General features: G+C 35.9%; 1 protein-coding gene across 1 annotated transcript in view; it reads right to left on the bottom strand.

Annotated features, from left to right (window-relative positions):
• Positions 1-4,458: 4,458 nt before the first annotated feature.
• Positions 4,459-25,764, bottom strand: part of LOC150102212 (uncharacterized) — a 104,792-nt gene continuing 83,486 nt past the window's right edge. Inside the window, exons 7-8 of the mRNA XM_090399524.1 lie at positions 13,959-14,051; positions 4,459-4,662 (exon numbers count right to left, since the gene is read on the bottom strand). Of these exons, the coding sequence (XP_090255650.1) occupies positions 4,459-4,662; positions 13,959-14,051 (297 nt within the window). The remainder of the gene's footprint in view (positions 4,663-13,958; positions 14,052-25,764) is intronic.

Below are 25,764 nucleotides of genomic sequence, written 5' to 3'. Positions count from 1 at the left end.
TATTAGCAGTCAGTTCCAGGAGTGAAGTAGGATGTATTTCTTATCCTTAACCATCGTTCTAACTCTACTCAAAAGTGGGGTGGGGGGGGGAAGGCTCTGTAGTGATCTTTCCATTACATAAACATTCTAACTCTACAGAAATAGGTGGGGTGGGGGGGGGAAGGCTCTGTAACGATCTTCCATTATCTCAAACCAGAGTGCCACAATACACTGTGGAGCAATATTTTGATTGGGACTAACTGGAATTATGGATGAGGTAACCAGGCCAGTATAATTTTGTCTGTTAATTTTGAGTGATTTCTGGCCAAATTGCTTGTTTTGCATAGGGAGAGAGAAGGGAATGAGAGTTCCTGGGAGGAAAAATTGTGTCATCACTATATGAAACCAGCTAACTTCTAGGAAGTGAAACCATTATAAGAGCTGAGGGGTCTTCTCAAAGACAAAGGTCTGTTATCATTGCAAAGATATAGTGATGTGTGTCTTGTACATAGAAATCTTTCCATTGAAAACAATGGAGCTAAGTACATAATAATCTGGCACAAATCATAAGCAATAAACAATTAAGGAAACCAATTATTGCCTAAACTATCAAATACTGCATGCAAGGCTAATTTTTCTTGCAGTTTCTAGTGTTTAAGTCTCTGGCAGATTAATTTATGCATACTGGTTTGTTCAACGTGCTAATGAAAGCGATTTGGTTCAGTTCAATTCACTTGAAAGTGAATTACACTGAACCAAATCTAGAAAACTTCACAATTTAAATTAAAAAATTATCTAAGATGATTTGAAAAGATTTGCAAATCAATATAGTAATTTTAGACGATACACATATTAAATCTGATAACATATATTAAAAATCTGACACCCACACACCATAAGCACACACACTGACTGTTATTAATGATAATTTCCAGCATAAAAGCAAATAACTGCCAAAGTATTTTATTTTATAATACATGCAACATTCAAGGCCATGCCAGTGACATCCATGCAGGCAACTGAATTTTTCATCACAAAAAACACTAATTTTTCCTATAATATTGCTTCTAGTTACAAATATGAACATATTGATAGGTACCAAAAAATAAATGGCTATGAAGAAACATAATATTTTTACTCAGTAGCAGAAGTGTTAAAATCCATTCTGTACAAGAACAATGATCTTATGGGGAAGAAAGGGGGGGGGGGAGAGAATTTCTGTTTACAGGCCTAGCCACCCAGTGTGCAGAATCCTTTTATACTCTCACGCCCTTAGTTTCCACTTCAAACTGCCATTATACTCCTTAATATTTAAGATTGTTTCCAGGTCAGTCAGTTTAAGATAAAATAACACATACATAGTCATTCTGTAGGTTGCTACCTGGCTTCTGAGAAGAAATAAAAAATTCACAACTGTATTGTTGGGTGAGTAAGACCATATGTATAAATTAGTAAATTAATAAACAACAACATGTGCACACTTTGGGGATTGTTATTAAAATAATTACAAATATGCAAAACAACTCAAGTTAAAGATTACATGAGTTTATAAACTCATGTAATCTTTAACTTGATTACTGATCACTTTTGAATTTCTCAATAACAAAAAAAACATGAGTTTTTTATTATTATTATTATTATTATTATTATTTGACACCTCCAGGGAGTGCAAGGACTCATCGAGGGGGGGAGCACCTGCTATACAATTCCGTCTCCACCATTCAATCACCAACTGACCGCAACTACACCAACGCCATCTACTGCCAACCACCACTGGTATTTCTACAGACAATCACAAACATCCATGCCCACAGTGGGATTTGAACCCTCAGCCTTTTGGCTGAAGAGCGGGTACGCTATCCACTCGGCCGACCAGGCCGGAGTTTTGTCAATAATAACAATATAATTTCATCCTTATATACTGAATAGATGCACAATGGATGAAATATATTGCAAAAGTAGACATTTTGTCTACTTCTGTAATATATTCATTGAATTTTATCTATTTGATGCTAATGAAATCTCTAAGCTTTGAAATATGTACTGAACAAGATGTGAATCGTATTCCTTGTATATAGTATTTAAACTATACATTAAGAACACATAATAAATGATGTGATGTATTTGTGTGTATATGAATGTAACATTATTAACTAAGCATCTCCAAGGAGTCTCAAAATTCTACATGAATGGTTGACACTAACCCCACAATTCCTATTCTTACATTCATTCGCTGAAAAAGTACCTTGCAACTGCCTGTCAACCCATTCCACTTATTCACAGCTCTCCAAACAAACAGTCTAGTTCTTTGTATACATGCTAACTACACTTTTACTCAGCATTCAGGGATGATCCCCTTGTATCCACTCCAAGCATGGATGCACAATGGATGAAATATATTGCAAAAGTAGACATTTTGTCTACTTTTGTAATATATTCCTTGAATTTTATCTATTCACTGCTAATGAAATCTAACATCATCAAGTTTACAGTGCGATCCTATCAATATAATACACAACTTGCAATATCTTCAGACAAAATGCTTATCTTTACTTTGCCAGAGTGAATTTGCAACCATTACAAATCTATACAAGTCTATACAAATCATCTTGCAGGATCTTTAAATCACTGATATTTACTATTGCTTTTCCTAATTCAGCATCATTAACAAAAGCTGAACACTCTCCTTTAAATTATTCTCAATATCATTAGTCACCCAAATTCCCATGACATATATTTATGTCAACCAAAACATAGATATGAAGTATAAGATGATTTGATCTATTTTCCATACAGACATTTGGGTTAATGTACAAAAAATAAGTGAATCAAATTCAGAGCCAGGCATACCACTAGTTTTCTGCCTTCCCTTTATCCCCTTGACTTCAGTATGCAATACTGCAAATTTGTCCATTTTGAGGTCAATGGTTGTTTCATTGCTTATCCAATTAATAGGCCAGTATAGCTTATTGTTGTGTCTCATAACAAACAGCCGATGTTTTATATGCGAGTTCAGCCAAACTCAGCTTATATAAATGTGGATTTGCATACCCTCTGAAATTTCTAATGTGAAATATGTCAATATGGCATATGATTATGGCTTTTCCCAATGGAAATAGTCCCGCTGTCAATAAATATCAATGATGTGTTGGAAAAATTGTGATGGAGCATCACATTTCCTAGATCACGGTGGTACATCAGTTTTCATGTATGCAGAAGGAAGGACTTATTCTTGTGTTCTGCAAAAGAGTATATAGAAAATTATTATTATGTGACACCTCCAAAGAGTCTAAAGACTCATCAAGGGAGGGCATCTACTCTGCAACTTTGTATCCACCATTCTATCCACCAACTACAGCAAACCACATCATCTACACCAACACCATCTACTGGCCACTACCACCACTAGTATTTTCACAAACAATCACAAAAATCCATGCCTGTGGTGGATTTGAACCTGCAGCTTTTTGGCTGGAGAGCAGATATGCTAACCACTCAGCCAAATCAGGCTGGCAAATTATATGGAAAAGAATTCTATACTAGGTCTGGATAATATGATCTGGATAATATGCTAATAAAATTTCATAAATGGCTCAATTCATCTCTGATAGTGTCAAGAACATCAATAGTTCACATCTTTAGTAACAAATCCTAACATTATTTGCAAAAAGTAATTTTCCACAGTTCAGCAATGTCAATGTATGGTGTGGGATCGTCTAAAATCCATTCACTAGTTCATTTATTTCTGAAGGTTATATTATAGATTATTTAGCTATAATTTCTCTAAACAAACTGTTGTTGATGTTAAATGATGTATTTCCTTGGCTATACAGTATTGTATGAACTTCATAGGAAAGAAAAAGAAGAACATTAATGTTTTTTCCCCCCATGAAGTGAATATGAATCTTAACGATTACATCCCTTTTTAATGGATGAGTTGTAGTCATCCACAAAATTGACTGCCAATTTCAGATTTAAATCATTTGGAGTTTTGTCTGTGAGGAGGAGGAGTTGATGTAGGACATAAAAGTGGAATTGTTCCATATTTTGGATGTTGCAGCTAATATAAAGAATATTTTCTAATGAATTAATGTGAGTTACATGTGCCATTATAGATGAAGTGCATTGTGTACTGAGGCAAGGGTGGTATTTATAAGATCATATGGTAAATATCGATTGTCAATGCTTTAATTGTAAAAACATTACTAGGTACATGGAAGCTTATTCTGAATTTTACCCAAAAATTCAAATTGGCAGTTCTATAACTATTTAGTATTCTGAAATTATGCACATTTATTTCTGACTTATCCTGATGCTGAAGGAAACAAAAATATAAGCCAGCAGCATATATTTATACAGGCATGACTTGTTTTACCCTTATTACCAATCGCTTCTTTGAAATTAAATAGGAATCATATATATTAATATCATGTTAACAAATACAGTACAAGTGAGACTATGAAGTATAAACATATTATACTACAAGTTAGAAAATAATTTATTACCATATTTGCCTTTTCCATCATCTAAAGAAAGTAAGTACTGAAGTGCTTCACATTGCTCCGATGAAAGAAAGCATATCAAAAGATTTAATAATCCTTCATAAGGAGCTTTATTTAATTCTGATCCATCATCTTCCACAAAATCCTGGGTAAACCATTGTATTAGCTCTGGAATTTCTACCTGTTTAAGTAAATATAAAATTTAAGGAAGTATATTTAATATCAGTTCCAATCTCAAGGATAATTAGAAAAATATATCAAGCATAGCTATCAATCAGATATCACATAATATATGTTTAACAATTTTAAGTACGTGTTATGTGCATTGGTCCATCTAAACGTTTAGATAAATTGGATCATCAGGGCTTTCCCATGCCTATGGGAAAGCTATGGTGAATAATCACAACTTTAAGAGTTTCATATAACTATTCTTGGCTTATTGTTACCATTATAATAGCAATATAACTTGGCAGGACCTACAAAATTACTATCCTTCTTTCTTATTTAGACTCTTGTTTTAAAAGTTGGTGAAGCTTTTGTAGCTTAGGCTTTTTTATGATGCACAATTATAGTACCATTTATCGATACCAGTCTCAAAAGAATAAAAAATCAGATATCTACTAAAATGAACTCATCTCGTTTATCTCAACTTTAATTACCAACAAAAGATCATAGCATGTTCATTATAAGAAAGTCATTAATAAATTTGATATTGAATTTGTAAAGACCAAAAGTAGAAAATTGTAACATGCTCAAATGACATTTTGCTTAGAGCTACCAGAAGTAACTTCATTCCATTCCTATTTTCATCACTTCTGCATCGAGATGGTTCAATTAAAACATAATTCCCAACTTCATTTCCCATGAATTTCTATCCCAATAATTCAATTAAAACATCTAAAGAAAGAACTAACCTATCACATTTTATTTTCCCTTTAGTTTACCAATAATATTAGTAACTTTCCAATTACCACATTATGATGATATACTTAAAAATACAATGGTTATTACAGTGTGCATGTGAGGAAAGGCCTCAAAATTCAACCCTATTTTTTTGCAGAAACACTATTAAACAGCTTAAACAGGTAAAAAATTCAGCAAACCCAAATTTTTGAGAAATAATCATTCCACTGATCTTCAAGGAAGAGGTGGCTATAATATTGTTATTAATTATTACGATACAATAAAAAGAAAGACAAAAAATGGCTAAAAACAAGGGGAAAGGCAATAGGAAGGAAGACAATAGAAAGAGAGTTAAGACATGCTGAAACACTTTAAAGAAAGAATAAAATCACTCACAGAAGGAAAAAAGTAGATAAAACAGACCAATAAATAAACGTAGACCAATTACACATTCTGCAATGAATATGTGCTTCGATCAGCATTAGGTGGAATTATAAGTGGAACCAGAAACAGTGGAAGCCAATTTTATTGTGTGTGCATTTGTGTCTGGATATTATTACTATTTCTGAAAAAATGAGCAGTATTTCATAACCGTATTTCATCCAGGTGAATGTGATATTATTATTATTACGTGACATCTCCAGGGAGTCCAAAGACTCATTGAGGGAGAGTACCTACTCCACAACTCAATCCAGCAACTAAAATGAACTGCAACTACATCAACACTATCTACTGCTCACCACCACCACTAGTACTATCACAGACAACCACAAACATCCAAGCCCATGGCAGGATTTGAACCCACAACCGTTTGGCTGGAGAGCGGATAAACTAACCACTTGGCCAATCAGACCAAGTGGTTAATAAAAATTTTCTTTTCAAAAGTCATCCTTTGACTATAAGTCAAAGGATAACTTTTGAAAAGAAAGAGTAGCCATAGTATTCAACACAAAATACGAGGCTTATCTTCTTGAATGGCAGGCAGTCTCAAGTAGAGTAATGTGGGCAAATATGAGAATGGGAAACTGGACAATGAGACTTATTTGTGCCTATGGTCCCACAGAAGTTTCTACAAAGGTAGAAATGGAGGAATTTTTTGAGGCTTTAGAAAAGGCAACTGACACAATGAAAAAGGAAAAGTAGGTCCTTGTTGGGGATCTAAATAGCAGAGTAGGAAATGATTGTCAGACATACAAAAATATTTTGGGAAAATTTGGAGAAAAGAGCAAAGCTAATAATAATGGCAAATATTTGTTGGATTTCTGCTCAGGACATGGACTGGTTATTACTAACACCATGTACCAACATAAACATGTCAACAAATTAACATGGAGAGAAGAGGCAAGGAATAAGAAAAGTCTCATTGACTATGTAATTGTTGATAGTGATGTGTTTCTCCCTGGTGCAGGACACCAGAATGTACAGAGGATTTAAAATTAAAAGTAATCACTATTTAGTCTTGAGCAGGATAAAATTGAATTTCATACTGAAAAGAACAACATATAAGAAAGTTTTAAAGCGAATAAAAGTTGAGCAGCTCTCAGATGTGAACTGTAGACTAAAATACACAAAAATTATTGAAGAAAAAATGAAAGAGTTTGAGAACAGGAACCAAACCTTGGAGATTCAGTTGCAAGCCTTGAAGAAAATCCTGATTGATTCAGCTAGAGAGGCATGTGGTGACGTTGTCTGCAAGGATAGAAAAATTAAAACTCCATGGTGGACACAGGAAGTTAAAGAGGCAGTGAAGGAAAAGAAGAAAGCATATCAAAAGTTCCTGGCAAATTAGTCAGCTTGTGCTCTTAGAGAATACAGACACAAATGTAAAAAAGCTAAACACTGTGTAAAACTAGATAAACAAAAGTCATGGGAGGACTTTGGCAAGAACATAGAAAATAAATACCAAGAATGTGACAAAATATTCTGGAGGTTGTTGAAGATGCTTAGAAATGGAGGAAAGAGTGCTGTAAAAGGAGTTAGAGATGATAAAGGTGACATGAAAACGGAAGAAAAAGATATCCTCGAAGTATGGAGTAATTACTTTGAAAAAATGCTAAATGAAACAAGCAGTAATGACAGCACAGTGGTAAAAAAAATACTAACAAGGCATGCAGTAATACATATCCATACTTGAGCTAGAAAAAGCCATCAAACGATTGAAATGTGGAAAAGCAGCAGGAGTAGATGATATTCGATCAGAAATGCTGAAGTATGGTGGTATAAAAGTCTTACAGTGGCTGCACTGCATAGTTCAAAATGCCTGGACAGAGGGATGAATTCCCAATGATTGGAGTAGAGCTCTCATACTGCCCATATATAAAAAAGGAAATAAAACTGAATGTGAGAATTACAGAGGGTGTATCCCTACTGAGTGTTCCTGGTAAGATATATACAAGTATACCTGAGAAATGGTTGAATTGTGGAAGAAAAGCTTGGTGAAGACAAGATGGATTCAGATCAAATAGAGGCTGTCAGGATCAGATCTTCACTTTACGACAAATAGTCTAGAAAGAATAAGAATATAACAAAGATCTGTATTTAAGTTTTGTAGACTAGACCTGGAAAAGGCATATGACAAAGTGCCAAGAGAGAAGCTATTTAATACACTAGTTATATGGTGTCGATGGGGCATTATATCAAACAATAATTAATCTTTATTTGAGTTGTAAGTCAGCAGTTAGAATTGAAGGAAGTACAGAAAGATGGTTTAATGTTGAATCTGGTGTGAGACAAGGATGTACAGGGTGTTCGGGATAAATTTGACAGTTTCGTAAGGAAAAAGAAAATCTTCTTTGTATCTATTAAATTTAATGAATTGACAAAAAAACATTACAGGCAGAGTTAATTACAATACTATCAACAAGATTTACTCAAAATAACCACCATTAGCATCGATCACAGCTTCAATTCTGCTTCGGAACCTCGAACAAGCTGATGCTACAGTCTCCCTGGGAAGGGCCGCAAAAACTGTTTTAATTTTATCCATTAACTGGGCTTTTGTATTACTGGAAGTGCAATTGGTGTCTTTTTCAACTGCGCCCCATACAAAATAATCCATGGGGTTAAGGTCTGGGGAGTTTGGAGGCCAAACATTTGGACTGGTGAAGTCGTAGAAATTTTCAGACAACCATTTTTGACTTTTCCCAGAGGTGTGGCAAGGGGCCGAATCCTGCTGCCATACATACGGCCTACCATTGGCTACCCTTGTTATCCAGGGCTTGACTACAGTTAGCAACTCCACGAACAAAGCCCGAATTCCAATGCCAGGGTTCTTCAACACCTGTTCCTGCAGATTTGCGAGGAATTCTGCTGTACGAACGCAATCAGATCGTCTGCTAGGGATATTTCTTCTTGCTACATCCTCGTAGTCACCATTGCAAGTCTCTAGTTCATGCCTGATTGTTTTTACTGTATTCAGGGAGCATTGGGCAGCAGTCGTAATATCCTTATTTTGATGGCGGGCACGAATCATCATGATACAAGTTATTCTCTTCCATGATTCAGGTGGGTTCCAGCTATCCATCCTTTCTGACATCTTGTATATGAATTATATATGAAGTATATGAAGTATCCCATAATGTATATGCATTATGGGATACTAAGGCAAGTATCCCATAATGCAAAGCCTCTATATACAAGTTGCCGCAGTCCTCGAAACAGTTCAGGCATAAACCCCTTTGCTTACACTTGGATAAAGGATTAAACCAAATATATAATTTCTTGTTATCTTTAATTTATGAAGGTTCTGAGCTTTTACTGTTTGTAATGCTGACATTGGTACTACAGAACTTAGGTTGGAACTTTTCTGGTGTTCAATACACAGCATAATTTTATTAAAGTGGTTTTTGCCTGACCATCCACTATATCAAGTTATAGAACAGTAGCAGAAAATATCTGGCAGGAATGCAATCTGGAGAGCATATCAATTCTTATGGTAGACAAAAGTCACCAGAAACTGAAAAGGAAGCTGGAAATTATATATAACCTGAAATATGATGACAAACGTTTATGACATCGTGTTTCAGGTTGTGCACTGCATAATCCAGAAGAGAGTTTTGTCAATGTACTGAAATATAGATAACAGTAGTAGAGCTTGCAGCCAATTTAGAAAAAAACAGGGAAATAAAACAGTATGAGAATTGCTTTACTGATTTTCCAGAAAGAGTTAAGAAAGCATAATTAAGAAAAGATTAAGAAAAATAGTTGCAAGGAAAAGTGATTGAATAATAAACTGCATTTTAGGGCAAATAGGTGTTGCTAACAGCAGATTATTATTTAGGAATAATAGTATTTGAAAGAATATTATAAGGAATATCAGTATGACATAATGGAATGTTATATAGATGACTCACAGATTATACCTATACCGCACATTAATAGAAGTGAGGAAAGTATAGGAAGATGGTATGATGTTAAATCAAGTATAGTGCAAAGTTCTATGCTATCTCCACTATTCGTTATAGTCTCTACGTACCATATTATAATCATCATCAAATTTCTGCCATGTACCCTCAAGGGGTGTACAGGATATGATAGTACAACATGAAAAAATTACATCATTACTAACTTCTTATCTACAATTTTCCTCCAAATCAGCCTGTTACTTGTCAAGACTCCAACATTATCAGATCTTATATTTCTATCGTCTAAGGCACTTTGTACTGTATCAATCCACCTATATCTTGGTCTTCCTCTGGGTCGTTTTCCTGCCAACCTGGCAGAGAACACTTGTTTTGCTAATCTTTCCTAGCCCATTCTATTTAAGTGACCATACCAACTGAAATTAGCTCTGCTAATGCATTCCTGGATGCTGACATTATAAAGCTCTTTCCTAATATCCTAATTTTTAATATGATATTGCCATTGATGCCATCTGTTCACGCCTCTAATCTTTCTCAGGACTCTCATATCTGCAGTCTCTAGTCTTTAGTCAAGTGTTTTACTTCTGACCCAGCTCTCAGATCCAAAAGTTAAAACTGGTTTGAACACTGTTTTGTATACAGCTAATTTAGTTTTCCAACTAATTTCTCTCTTATTCCATATGAATTTATTCAATTGACTTCCCACCATACCAGCTCTGCTGATTCTGTTGTCTATTTGTATATTGAATTTACCATCTTCACTAAAAATCGTGCCTAAGTAGCTGAAATGTTTTACTTGTTCCACAGGTTCTTCATTCACAACACAGCTGACATTTTCAATGATTCTGCCTATTTTCATTGTCTTTGTCTTTTTATTGCTGACCTTCATATCATATCTATTACAACAGTTATTCAATTTAATGAATAACTGTTCATTAAATTGAATCTTGCAGACTTGTAGTGGATTATTTAGAAGTATAACATCATCTGCATAAAGCAAAGAGCTGACATTAACATCTCCAATTTTGATATCATGTTTAATACCACTTTCCTTCATAATGTGATCCATATAGATAATGAATAACAGAGGGGATAATGTACATCCTTGTCTCACACCAGATTTAACATTAAACCATCTTCCTGTACTTCCTTCAATTCTAACTGCTGACTTACAACTCAAATAAAGACTAAGTATTGCTTGATATAATGCCCCATTGACACTATATAACTGTAGTGTATTGAATAGCTTCTCTCTCTTAGCACCTTGTCATATGCCTTTTTCAAATCGACAAAACTTAAATACAGATTTTTATTATATTCCCATGCTTTCGCGACCATTTGTCGTAAAGTGAAAATCTGATCCTGACAGCCTCTATTTTGCCTGAATCCAGCTTGTTCTTCACCCAGCTTTATTTCCACAATTCTTCTCAATCGTTTCTCAAGTATATTGCATAGATCTTGCCAGGAACACTCAGTAGGGAAATATCTCTAATTCTCACATTCAGTTTTATTTCCCTTTTTATATATGGATACTACGAGAGCTCTAATCCAATGATCGGGAATTTGTCCCTCTGTCCAGGCTTTCTGAACTATGCAGTGCAGCCACTGTAAGACTTTTATACCACCATACTTCAGCATTTCTGGTCGAATATTTCTGGTCTACTCCTGCTGCTTTTCCACATTTTAAGCCTTTGATGGCTTTTTCTATTTCAAGTATGGATATGTATTCCTGACTGCATGCCTGGTCAGTGTTTTTTACCACTGTGTTATCATCACTGCTTGTTTCAGAATGATATAATCATGTAATCACAAGAAAGATATTTATTTAACCAAATATTTCAGTCTGGAAATAGCCGACTATCGTCAGTGGTATTACAAGAACAGTTTAAAAAATACAAGCTAGAATACTAACAATAGACCGTTAAAATTAGAAAACGCCGCGTGATGTTATATCACTAAGTATGAAACGGAATATAAAACTGCTTGTTTCATTTAGCAGTTTTTCAAAGTAATTACTCCATACTTCAAGGATATCTTTTTCTTCCATTTTCATGTCACCTTTATCATCTCTAACTCCTTTTACAGCACTCTTTCCTCCATTCCTAAGCTTCTTCAACAACCTCCAGAATATTTTGCCAACTTCTTGATATTTATTTTCTCTATTCTTGCCAAAGTCCTCCCATGACTTTTGTTTAGCTAGTTTTAAACAGTATTTAGCATTCTTGCATTTGTCTCTATATTCTCTTATTGTCAACTAGTTGGCTTGGTGGATTTCTGAATATTATTTAGTTTTGTCATATGAGGAAAAGTATTGATGAATCAATGGTGATCAGATTTATGTCTTATTGCATTTTGCTTGAACAATGCTTACATTATTATGGGTGAATCCCATAGATGACACTTATTTGACAGAAACTTTTGATATGCTTTCTTCTTTTCCTTCACTGCCTCTTTAACTTCCTGTGTCCACCAGGGAGTTCTGATTTTTTTTATCCTTGCAGACAATCTCACCACATGCCTCTCTGGCTGAATCAATCAATGTTTTCTTCAGAGTTTGCCACTGAATCTCCAAGGTTTGATTCCTGTTTTTAAACTCTTTCATTTTTTCTTCAATAATCTTTGTGTTTTAGTCTACAGTTCACATCTGAGAGCTGCTCAACTTTTATTCGCTTTAAAACTTTCTTACATGTCATTCTTTTCAATATGAAATTCAATTTTATCCTGCTCAAGACTAAATAGTGATCACTTTCAATTTCAAATCCTCTGTACACTCTGGTGTCCTGCACCAGGAAAAAAACATCACTATTAACAATAACAGAGTCAATGAGACTTTTCTTATTCCTTGCCTCTTCTCTCCATGTGAATTTGCGCACATTTTTATGTTGGAACATGGTGGTAGTAATAACCAGTCCATGTCCTGAGCAGAAATCCAACAGATATTTGCCATTATTATTAGCTTTGCTCTTTTCTCCAAATTTTCCCAAAATATTTTTGTATGTCTGACAATCATTTCCTACTCTGCTATTTAGATCCCCAACAAGGACCAACTTTTCCTTTTTCATTGTGTCAGTTGCTTTTTCTAAAGCCTCAAAAAATTCCTCCACTTCTACCTTAGTAGAACCTTCTGTGGGATCATAGGCACAAATACGTTTCATTGTCCAGTTCTCCATTCTCATATTTTACCATTACTCTACTTGAGACTGACTGCCATTCAAGAAGATTAGCCTCGTATTTTGTGTTGAATACTATGCCTACTCCTTCTTTTCCTTGATTGTCATTGCCTGAATATAACATTTTGTATTTATTGCTCAGAAAGATCTTACTAGTTTTGGTCTTTTTTGTTTCGGTCACCCCTATTATGTCGATCTGGTACTTATCTAATTCCTCAGCTAGCTCCATTTCTTTGCCATTCAGGCTTCTTATTTTGATAGTACCTATCTTTAACTTGGTGATGTTGAGTTGGGGTGTATTATTAAACCTAATATTCAAATATTAACTTATCATTCTTTAATGTATATGCAGATGACACATATCATCTTAAGTAAATTTTCTGTCTATAAATCTTTAGTAAAATAAATAATTACTATGATGCATTTGATTCGTATATCAGCAAAAATCAGTTATTTAAGGGCACTTTTAAGTGGAGAATGAAAATTACATACAGAAAGAGATAACAGAATAAGTAAAGCCAGCATGGTGGTAAGTCCATAAATTTATATGGAACAAGAAAGAAATAAACCAAAAGATCAAACTAGCAGTATACAAGATAATATTTAAGACAATTCCAACTTACAGATCTGAAAGCAGAGTTAGAAAAATCTATCGATCAGAAATTGGTCATATCACTTGTAAACCAGATATAGGCGACATAACAAATCTGGTGAACTATTTGATAATCACTGGCTCAATACTTGTGCAATTAGCTTCTGTCAACAACAGTGATATTAGTGCACCCACCTTTTCAATGAATCTTGAAGTTTCTTCGTAGAGAGTGGTGGTAGTTTTTCAGGAGACTGTACTCCACATTTATGGTCTGCAATATGTTGAGCTTTTCTATACCGAATGTTAATTTTTAATTAACTTTGGATTTATATTGAAGTTTAAATAATAATCACGTTGAAATAAAATTAAGTGTGAAATAAAAACCATTACAAATGTGCATAATTTTGGAAAAAAATATGCAAATATTACTTGAAATAATTTCAATACTTACAATTTCCTTTTCTTTAAAAACTTTAAAGTGGTGGTTCAAATATTCCCTCATAGCATTTTCCACTTGTTCATTAAGTATGTTAGGATACATCACCTAAAAATTAGAACACCACTTTATATCAGGAAATCAGAGAATATTTTCTAGTATAATGAAAAGAAATAACATGCATAGCAAAATTTATCAGTAACATATACATGAGATCATATACAGTGCTTTATGCTATCAAAAAAAACAAGTGAATAAGTCACATAACTGACCTACAAGCTGTTGAAGCCCTAGCACTGTAATTCCCTTCTAGAGGTGTGATGTTGCAGATTTTAGTAGTGGCTGTCTTTTTGTTTCTTTGGTGTACGTAACCATGTTGATATTTAATGGAGAAAACACGCATCTAAAAATAATAACTAATTATTTAGCTAACTGTTATAATATAATTAGCTAACTATTTAGCTAATTATATTATAAGCCAATATTTCTTTGGTCACTAAGACATTTGCAGGGGTGCAAAGAAATACTAAGCATGTGCATGCAGGCACAGACTAATTTAAAAAGGCCAGCTCCTAATTCCTAACTGGCACCCTATGTGAGATTTGTGACATTGTGAAGGACTCACAATGATAGTCTTCTATATTATTGGCAATGTGATGCAGGAAGAAAAAAAAAACATGTTTAAAAGGCATAACATACAGACCTTCTTCAGGTGATATGAAAAAATAACTACTTTATCTGTTCCACAGTCTAGATCATCCTGGTATTTACAGTATCCTTTGCTTCTGCAAAGTTAAATACTTTGGACAAACTGAAAGAACAGCTAATATCCACCTAGCAGAAAACAGAAACTATATCCAATCATTTGTACTACTACTACAGCCATTTTCAGGTGTCAGACCATTCCATGGATAGAAATCACCAGATCCAATGGGGGAGTGGCCTTCCCTCTTACACAGAAACATAAAAATCAGAGAGGCTGTTCCTAGAATCTGCCACAACACTAAAATATTCTCTAAACCCAAACAAATTTGGCTGCATCACACTGCTAAAACTCTGGGAGACAATTATTTTATACATCAGTTTCATTAGAAACTGATGTATAAAATAATTCCTTTAATTGTAATTAAAGGAATTAAAGGATGTATAAAATCCATTCCTTTAATTGCAATTAAAGGAATGGATTTACAATTTTTGGGTTTTAAATATTTGGACATTGTAATGTCCAAATATTTAAAGAGAGGGGGTAAATACGATAAGCAATACGAACACTCTACTACTGGTGCAAACTACATATAAACAAGTGGAACTGCGCGATGGACAGTGCCACACTACACTAATAGCTTGCATCTCACAATCACGTGCACATGCTTGCACACGTAGCAATATGACACTGTGGTAAACACAGTGCTGTTAGTGTCCTTTGCCCTCCTAAGTGTTATAAGATGGAAAATTGGGGGTGCTGCAGTTCCACAGTGCCTATGCACGAGCTACCCCTGTGCATCACCGAAGGCAAACGGAATTTGGTTTAAAAGTGATAGTGGTGGGAAAGTGTGACAAAAATACTATGAGAGCGAGGATTAAATGTCTTAGGTTGCGAGATTGAAGTAGTGGATGGAACTCAAAATATGCTTGACACTGTGTGTGATGTAATGGCAAACAGGATTGAAAGAGAGATTAAATGCGACATGAATGCGAGAGAGAATAAAAGTGTTGAATTGATTGATGTAAAGAATGAAGAGTTGGCTGTAATGAGGGAGATAACTCGGTTATACAGAGTGATACATGGGTGAAGTGGGAGCTGGAGTGAATGCAGAAATGTCTGGCAAGTGGGTCAGCTGATAATAGAAAAAAAGAATGTGAGATACGAGAAATGAGGGTTTGATCAAGAGAGAAGGAAAATTATGGGTGAATCTTATACAGCGATTCAATCATAAAAGGTGTGATCGATGAGAGATGGACAAAATTGTGCTTTCCAGGTATGAAAATTAATGATGTTAGTGAGGTTATTAGAGCACAAAAGGGTAGAATGAAAGAGATGATTGTATTGGCTGAAACAAATGATTTGAAAGGTGAAAAGTATGACGAGAGAATGACAGAAAAGAATTACTGGAATCAGAAAAAGAAAAGAGTGAGAGAGTTAAGATAGTGAGTCTGTTACTGGGGTATGACAGAGTAGAGGTGAGGAGAGCCATAATAGCAAATTACTCAATGCGTAGGTTATGCAGGAGTGGTGTGAAGTTTGTGGATGTGGTGAGTTTGACAGGCGAAAGGATTTATACAAGAAGGATCGTTTGCATCTGAATGGATTTAGTGTTTGGAGACTGAAAAAAGTGTTTGTTGAATGAAGTAAAAGTGGAGAATCAGGGAAATTAGAGCTTTTTCTGGGAAGGGGGGGGGGGGGGGAGAGTTGTGGAGTGGATATGCAGACATCAGTGGGGCAGCTGAGTTTAAGAATGTGTATTATATGCCTAAGTTAGTACCACTGGTAACAAACCAGAATGGAATAGTTAGTATAAATCGTCAGGATAGCGGTGGGTCTAAAGGGCTTTTGCACTTTGTGTACACTAATGCCAGGAGCATTCAATCTCTGTTTTAATCTAGTAAAAACCTTACAAAATACAGAAGAGTTTTTACTAGATTGAAACAGAGGAAATTTTTCAGAACAGGACTGGTGGTGGGAGAACTAGGGATCATTCTTGTAAAGTAAGCAAGAGTATCGTTAGCAGGGGTGATTATCAGGAATAAATTTTTTGCTTGGAGAGTATGCTGAATGACTGGAATGGGTTGCGAGAGTTTTTGTGGGAGCTATGACTGTGAACGAGTTCAAAGCAAACTATGATAAATACTGTGCGAATGTTGGATAGTGCTTCACATGATCTTTAAGGCCTCATGTGAAGCACTACTTGCGGACTCCATGGAGTAGCTTATAATAATAATAACAAACTACAGAGGTTGTCAAGATCAGATTTTCACTTTACGACAAATGGCTGAGAAATCATGGGAATAAAACAACAATCTGTAATTAAGTTCTATAGATCTGGAAAAGACATATGACAATGTGCCCAGAGAAAATGTTTTCAATACACTACAGTTATATGGTGGTAAACGTTTGAAAAAGTTAGTTAGGGTTCATATTCAGAAATGGGCTGACAGAGAATATCTCTACTTTGCAAGGAACAGCATGAGTTTACTACGAGAAAGTCATGTTTTAGCAACTTGCTCACATTCTATAATAATATTGCCATTGAGTTAAATTGATCTAGACAAGGAGAATGGCTACACACCATGATACTTTTGGATTCTGCTAAGGCTTGTGACAAAATACATCATGGAAGACTGTTACATAAATTGGAAAATATAGGATTGGATTATAAAATTTTAACATGGATAAGAGGATGGCTGACTGACAAATATGAAAAAGTGGTATATGGGGGATACAAGTCTGCAAGATTTAAGATACCAGTGGTGTACCACAAGGATCAGTCCTGGGTTCACAGTTATTCAATCTGTACTTTAATGATGTTGGGAGGATTTCAGTTGATGGAATATTTCATTTTATGGAGGGTAGGGAAAGGAATAGAGGGTATCCTTGGAAGGATCTGGCAGGTGACATATAGCTATTTACGGATGGTGCAAAGATAGGTAGGGTAATCAGGAATGCAATTGATATTGCAGTACTTGCAGAATGACTTGAATAGGCTAGAATTGTGGGCATGGGAAAATGGATATTGGTTCAATGTCAGTAAAGTCACACACTTTGGTGATTAGATATCTAATGTCATATTATATTGGTGGGATAATGCTAGAAGAAACTGATCAGGCTAGGGAAGTTGGAGTGTTAGCAGACAGGAAATTGAAGTTTAGAGGCCATGCAGCAAAGATTGCAAATACAACTCAAAAGATAATTACAATGCTGAAATGAACTTTGACATGTAAAGATAACGAAGTCATTTTGCATCTTTACAAGGCTTTGATAAGACCTTATTGGAATATTGTGTGTAGGTCTGGTCTCCTGGTTTCCGTTATGATTCTGGTACAGTAGTGAGAGTGCAAATGAGAGAGTGAGGTTTTATTAAGGTCTTGTAAAGAACAATGAATGCCACCCTGCATAAAATGATATCAGGATTGTGGAATACTAAGACTGAGAATTTGTAGAGTGCAGACACTAGCAGACAGGAGAAAGAGGAGTGATATGATTGAGGCTAACAAGATTTCAGTTGCTGGATTTTTCATTTTATGGGGGGTAGGGAAAGGAATACAGGATATCCTTGGAAGTTGAGAATGAATGCCACCAAGAAGGGGGTGAGCTCTAGATTTTTCTCTAGTGAAGTGGTGTGCGATTGGACTGGATTGACATGGAATGTAGCATGTGCAAGCAGTATGAATGAATTTAATAACAAGTATGACAGCTGGCACATGTAATATGTGGCCTACTTCAATGAGTCCCTGACTCCCTGGAGGTTTCTCTTAATAATAGTAATATGGGGGTAAATGTAGCATTATACAGAGCAATACATAGTGTATATTTAAGTTATCAGTCAGTGGTTAAAACTGAACGAAATACAGGAAGATGGTTTGATGTAAAATCAGGAGTAAGACAAGGCTGCACATTATCACCACTGTTATCTGTCATCTATGTGGATCAAATTATGAAGTACAGTTGCATTAAGCTTGATATTAAAATCAGAGATATCAAACTTAGCTCTTTGTTTCATGTATATGGCATAGTAATCCTAAACACATTAAGTGCAAGTCTCCAGTGTTTTCTAACAAAATTACATAAACTTTGTAACAAATTTGGCATGAATATCAGCAATAAAAAGACCAAAAGTATGAACATAGGCAGGAACATAGAAAACTTCAGTTGCATTCTTAATGGACTACCTATAGAACAAGTAAAATATTTCAGCTATTTAAGCACACTTTTTTAGCGAAGCTAATAAATTAAATTTGGAAATTGATAACATAATAAGCAAAGCTGGTATGGTAGGGGAGCCAGTTGAATAAATTTATATGGAATAAGAGTGAAATTAGCCAAAACACCAAACTAGCAGTATACAAGGGAGTGTTCCAACCAGTTTTATGCTATGGATATGAGAGTTGGGTTAGAAAAAAAAAAATCACAAATGAGACTTCTGAGAAAAATTAGGAGAGTACATAGATGGTAGGAGGTGTTTTTCATCATCCAGTGAAATACCACCACTGGCTTATAGGAGGTCTGAAGTGGCAAATTCCATGTTTGGTCTCCAGAGCAGGGATTCTGATTTCTGTCTCCCATCTTCTTTTCTCCTTGCAGTGTGAGTGATATCCTTCAAGGTCATGACAAACATTTATATGGAATAAGAGTGAAATTAGCCAAAACACCAAACTAGCAGTATACACATAACTCCTTCCATTTCTAGGGTACATCAGTTATGGTGCTTGTTCCAAGTCAGGAGGCTTTCCAATCAACTGGTACATAATCTGCTGCCAAGTCATGCCTAGAGGGAGTCTGAGTAGTCGTATGAGGGGAGGGGAGAAGTGTCAAGGTCATGTCAATGCACAAAGACTGGTTTCTCTGTGCATGATGCCATGTCCAAGAGTCGATCTTCTCTCACTGCATGCCCCCCACTATATCGTTCCATCTGATCAAACTTATGAAGACTCTCACAAACAATAACAGTGATATTGAGAGAAAAGTGAATCTTTCTCAAACTAATCCCATAAAAAAAATCTCATCAGAACCAAAAATCATGCCAGAATCTCTGCACTAAAATCTCACTTTCACATCCATTTTACTAATACCCGTGGCATTAACACAAACATAAATGATGTCTACCATCACTTGCAGTCTTTTAGACTAGACATCTTATTCCTGACAGAAATGCAGCTACATCTACAACTGTCCACCTCCAGTGCCCGAAACTACACACATCATGATTCCTTTCACCAGTGCCTTTGTGAAATCTGACATAGCATGCCAAAGAATAACTAATTTAGAATTCCCTGCTTTTGACCCTCTCTGGCTTAAGGTTTCTTTGCCCCATTTAATAAGTTTCATTTGTTGCATTTACCAGTGTTCAAATACTAATAACCACTCAGATCACTTCAAATGAAATTTGACCAACTGGATTCGAAAATAGTGAGGTCATCTTCCTGGGTGGGCAACCTCAACACCCACAATTCAAACTGGCTTCCTTACTTGATCAAACTTATGAAGACTCTCACAAACAATAACATTGATATTGAGAGAAAAGCGAAGCTTTCTCAAACTAATCCCATAAAAAAAATCTTATGATATGATATGATCATGATATGAAACAGAAATCTTTGCTATACATGTAATGACCAAAATAAACACAAATGTACATCTACCCACCTGACCCCCCCCCGATAACCCTCTTCACTTTCCAAATACATTACATCTCTTTTTGACCAATTCTCCTTTTAGATACACTGTAAAAGCAACCTCTCCTCTCAGCAACTCAGACCACAATCTTATACCAGTCTCATCTCTTAGAGAAATGTCACTCCTCCAAACAATCCTGACATGGCATCTTCTGGCATTACAAGGGAGCCAAATGGGATGACCTCCTGAATTTTTACTTCTCCTTTCCTTGGTCTGACTATTGTTTCCACTAACCTGATCCTAACACCTACTGTGAACGAGTGACAGAAATTATTTTCACTGGTATGAAAGCCTTCGTCCCCCCATTCAACCCCATAATGCACATCAACTTTCCAAGCTGTGGTTCAACAAAAAATGTGTCATAGCAGTCAAAGAAAAAAATTCAGCATACTGCATGTGGCTCTTAGAGCCTCCATAGCTCAGTCAGTATAGACAAAGTCCTTTGGTTGGAAAGACCTGGGTTCAATTCCCGTGCAAGATGCGAGGAACCTTTATCTGGTCTCTTTTGACTAAAGGTGAGTTAGCCGGTCTGGTTTTTTTCACCTGGAAACTTGGGGTTTTCGTCCCCAGAACAGGCAAACTGGCCTGTGAACACACGCATCTACAGATAGGACACACCAGGAGGCATAGTGTTAACCACCTTATCCTCAATACGGTAGCGGTTAAATGTATAAAAATCCTTGCCACCGCAAGGTAAAAGAAGAGGGAAGGAATAATAATAAGAAGCATGTGACTCTCATCAAGAACTCCAGCTCCATACCCTGCCTATTCAAGAGATTGCAACATATGCAAATCAGTCATCAGAAGATCCAAATTCAATTTCATAAAGGCCACCATAAAGGCCACCAGCAAAAAACCTACCTCCTGTCCAAATGGGAGTTAATACTATGGAAGCACTTGTTAAGGCCATTGGACACAACTTCCATACTTCCACTCACTCTATTGTTACTTCACCCAAAGATGAAGCTAACCTCCTTGCATCCCTCTTTTCCTCAAACTCCTGCATAGATGACCAAGGAAAATCAGCTCCTACCATACCAGAATCCAGACATTGAATTTCTCCTATAGTTTTTTGACAAAAGTTTATCAGAAAATTACTAAATAACTTGGATACTAAAAGGTCTTTGGTTCTGATCACCTCTCTCCAATTGTTCTCAAACATTGTGCTTCAGAGCTAACACCCATCTTGAATCATCATTACAATCTATTATACATATTCCTCCACTACTTAGAGGCTACATCAATTAATCAACAACCAACATTACAGATTCTGCCATTCAAGATACACAGCTGACATTGTAGCTTATATCACCAACCACTGGACATGTAACATGGAAAGATACAGAGAAACTTATGCTGTCACTCCTGACATTTGCTTTTGACTATGGCATTGAGGCCTACTAAACAAATTGCCATCCTTTGGTCTCCCTGCCACCCTCTATAATTGAGTAGCTAGCTTTCTCTCTAGTCATTCTCTGCAAGTCATGGTAGATGGCTCCATCTCTTCACCACCAATACTGGAGTGACTCAAGGCTCTGTCCTACCACCCACTCTCTTTCTCCTGTACATAAAATGACCTACTCACAATAACCACTAATCCTATCCACAGCTTTGTAGATGATAGCACTCTTCACGCATCCTTCACATTTGACAAATCACACAGTACTCTGACATCCCAGGCTACAAGATTATCTACAACTAGTGCCTTAAACACTGATCTACAAGGGTGGTCTGAAAAGTTCTCGGCATAACAATGAAAAAACAAATTTATAATTTCAAAATTATTTTTATTTTTCAACATAATCTCCCTTAAGACTAATACATTTATTCCAGTGATGCTCCAGTGCATCTGCAAAATACCCCTCTACAGCTGCAATCACCTCTTGATTGCAGCTGTAGAGGAAGGAAAAGTTTTAGTTTTGGGAAGAGATAGAAGTCAGAGGGAGCTAAATCTGGGGAATAGGATGGGTGTTCCAACAATTCATAGTGCAAATCCCTTAATTTTCCCATTGCCAAAACACCTTTGTAGACAGGTGCATTGTCCTGATGAAAGATGATGTTTTCCTTCTGCAAACGGGGTCTTTTCTCATGAATTTTTTTCGTCTAGTCTGGTTAAAAGATTGAAATAATATTCCCCGGTTATTGTTTTACCCTTTTCCAAAATAATTAATAAACAAAATGCCTTTAGCATCCCAAAATACTGATGCCATGACCTTTCCTGCTCATGAAACCAACTCTGTCTTCTTTGGTGCTGAACAATCAGCTTCTGTCCACTGTTTTGACTGCTGTTTGGATTCTGGTGTGTAATAGAAAATCCAAGTCTCATTCATAGTAATAAATCAATGCACAAAATCAGTTTTATTCTTTTTAAAATGCTCCAAGCATTATTCAGAGATTTTCATGAGAGTGCGTTTTTGATCTGCTGTGAGCAAGCACAGCCCCCATCTTGTGCAAAGCTTTTTCATTTGCAATTCTTCATGCATAACATAGCCTACACATTCTTTTGAAATGCCTATAGTCTCAGCAATTTCATGCACTTGGACTCGTTGGTCATCCAATACCATATCGTGCACTTGATCAATGATTTCTGGTATTGTTACACTTTTTGGACGTCCTTCAAGTGGATCATCTTCAAGGCTAGTACGACCACATTTAAACTTGGCAGCCCAATTCTTAATTGTCGAAAACGAAGGAGAAGAGTGCCCATAAACGTTTATGAACTTCGAATGAATTTCTTTTGCCATTAAACCTTCTTTTACAAAGAATTTTTTAACTGCACGATACTCAATTTTATCTATTTCAAGGGATACAGACAACACTTTTGCTTCAGACAGCTGTATAAAACAAACTACTTGATAGAATGACTTGCAATTTCACATGGATGCTTATAACAGATATACCAACTTAGAAAAAAAAAAATCTTGCCGATAGTGTTGCCATCAATGGTCGAGGCCGAGAACTTTTCAGACCACCTTCATATATACTATCCTTCAATGGGGCAAGGACAACCCTGTCATGTTCAGTGCCACCAAAACACATTCTTGCCTTTTCTCATGAAAAAGAGATCACAGCTCATCTACCCTTACCCTCAGTAATACACAAATCAAACAAGATCAGATCTATTTACTTGTACTAACATTTACCTCCAGTCTTTCCTAGCATAAACACATCGCATCAATGACCTCCTCGGTATAAAAGAAACTTGATGATTCAAATCTATTTTACACCCAACCAAAACTATATACGTTTTAAAAGAGGTAAACTGCGAGTAGACATATCGGTACACAATAAATAATGGAAAAAACTCGCGTAGAAAGATTATTTATTAGTATAATTTTCGCCTGTGTGTCACAGGCATCCTCAGTACATTAAGCTCAAAATTAAACACTAACTGACAATTCCAAAAAGCGTCACCTAAGTAGCTGGTGTAAGATAACTAAAAAGGTCAATAACTTTCCTTAAAAAAAAAAAAAAAATTAATACAATAAAAAGTTAGGAAAGATTAGCTGATTTGTAAAGTACTATCTCCCATAAAGGGGACAGACGTAAGCCGTCGGATCTTTTTAAGTTAGGAGAATGAAGTAGAGTTTCACATGTTTCTTTATAAAGGCGTTCCATGAGAAACTGACTTTTGTGAAGAACTCTTGTCATTCTCCAATGAACTCTGTGTCTAGTTAAGATGGCATGTTCAGAAAGTCCAGACTTTTCAGGTTTAAAGTATCCAATATAAGACTGGTGTTCTTCTAGCCGAATAGAGGCAGATCTTCCCGTTTGTCTGAAATAAGATAATCCACAAGACCACGGAATCTGGTAGACACCTGGATGATTAAGATGTGGAAGCTTGTCCTTAGGAGAAGTGAGAAAGGTGGAGATTTTTCTAAGCGGTCGAAAGGCAACAAAAATATTCAGTGGTTTTAAAACTTTTGCTATACGTTCACTGATACCTTGTACATAAGGGATAGTAATGCACGTTATTTCCTCTGTGTTTGAAGAGGAAGACATATTAAAACTACTCAAAGTTCTTTCAATGAAGCAATTCTTATAACCATTAGATAGAAAGGAAGAAGTTATGTATTGTAGTTCTGTAAAAGATCGTCTGTAGAACAAAAGGAGTGGGCCCGATGAACCAGTGTTTTAATAGTTCCTGCCTTTTGACTGGGATGGTGATGAGATTCCGCATGGATATAATGGTCTGTATGAGTCTTCTTTCTATAAACTGAGAAATGTAGGTTACCATCTGGTTGGCAAAGAATTAGAAGATCTAAAAAGGCTAACTGCTTATTTGATTCTATTTCTAGGGTAAACTTGATCCTAGGATGAAATGCGTTTAACTTAGTGAGAAATTGTTGAAGTTCATCAGAAGAGCCATTCCATACAGCAAAAATGTCATCGACATATCTGAACCAATGCGTAGGTCTGGGAGAAATATTGTCAAAGATACGTTGTTCAAAATGTTCCATAAAGAAATTGGAGATAGCAGGAGAAAGAGGATTACCCATTGCTGTTCCTTCAATTTGTTGATACAACTTATTTTTAAAGGAAAAATAACCAGCATTTATTACAAAATCAAATACGTTTACAATATCCGAAGGAAATTCCTGTTGTAGTAATTCAATACTTTCCGAAAGAGGCACATTTGTAAATAAAGAAACAACATCTAAACTGATCATGATATCAGAAACGTCCAAATGAAGATCTGAAATTTTATTTTTGAAATCCAAAGTATTTTTTATATAAGTATCAGTTCTTCTAGTTGAAGTTGAAAGTTTATTTTTCACTTGGTTAGAGTATAATAAATTTAGTTTAATCCTTTATCCAAGTGTGAGCAAACAAAGTTTGCACCTGAAAGTATCTTCAGGACTAGGGCAAGGTGATACAACACCAGGGCAACTCGTTGCAAAGGTGTAGCAAGCTACCAACACTCCTGTCTCAGTATCTCCTTTAATGCAAAACACATCTCCTTGCAGATATGTCTCATGTTATGCATTAAGGGAAGGGCCACTACCCAGACTAGTTTCGACCTTTATTGAGGTCTCTTCAGTGGGAGCCAGGCCCAAGCTGAGATACTAGGCAGAAGCATTCGTAGGTCATCTCTACCTATAGGAGTTGCCAAATGGTGTGCCATCCTTTTTTAATAAATTACTCTGGATTTAGAGAAAGATTTATTTTTCACTTGGTTAGAGTATAATAAATTTAGTTTAATCCTTTATCCAAGTGTGAGCAAACAAAGTTTGCACCTGAAAGTATCTTCAGGACTAGGGCAAGGTGATACAACACCAGGGCAACTCGTTGCAAAGGTGTAGCAAGCTACCAACACTCCTGTCTCAGTATCTCCTTTAATGCAAAACACATCTCCTTGCGGATATGTCTCATGTTATGCATTAAGGGAAGGGCCACTACCCAGACTAGTTTCGACCTTTATTGAGGTCT

This window comes from Typopeltis vanoorti, chromosome 10 (assembly GCF_054136105.1).
Source record: "Typopeltis vanoorti isolate ZY-2024b chromosome 10, IOZ_Tvanoo_1.0, whole genome shotgun sequence".
NCBI classification, from domain to species: Eukaryota; Metazoa; Arthropoda; class Arachnida; order Uropygi; family Thelyphonidae; genus Typopeltis; species Typopeltis vanoorti.
This window is presented reverse-complemented; position numbering and strand designations above follow the sequence as displayed.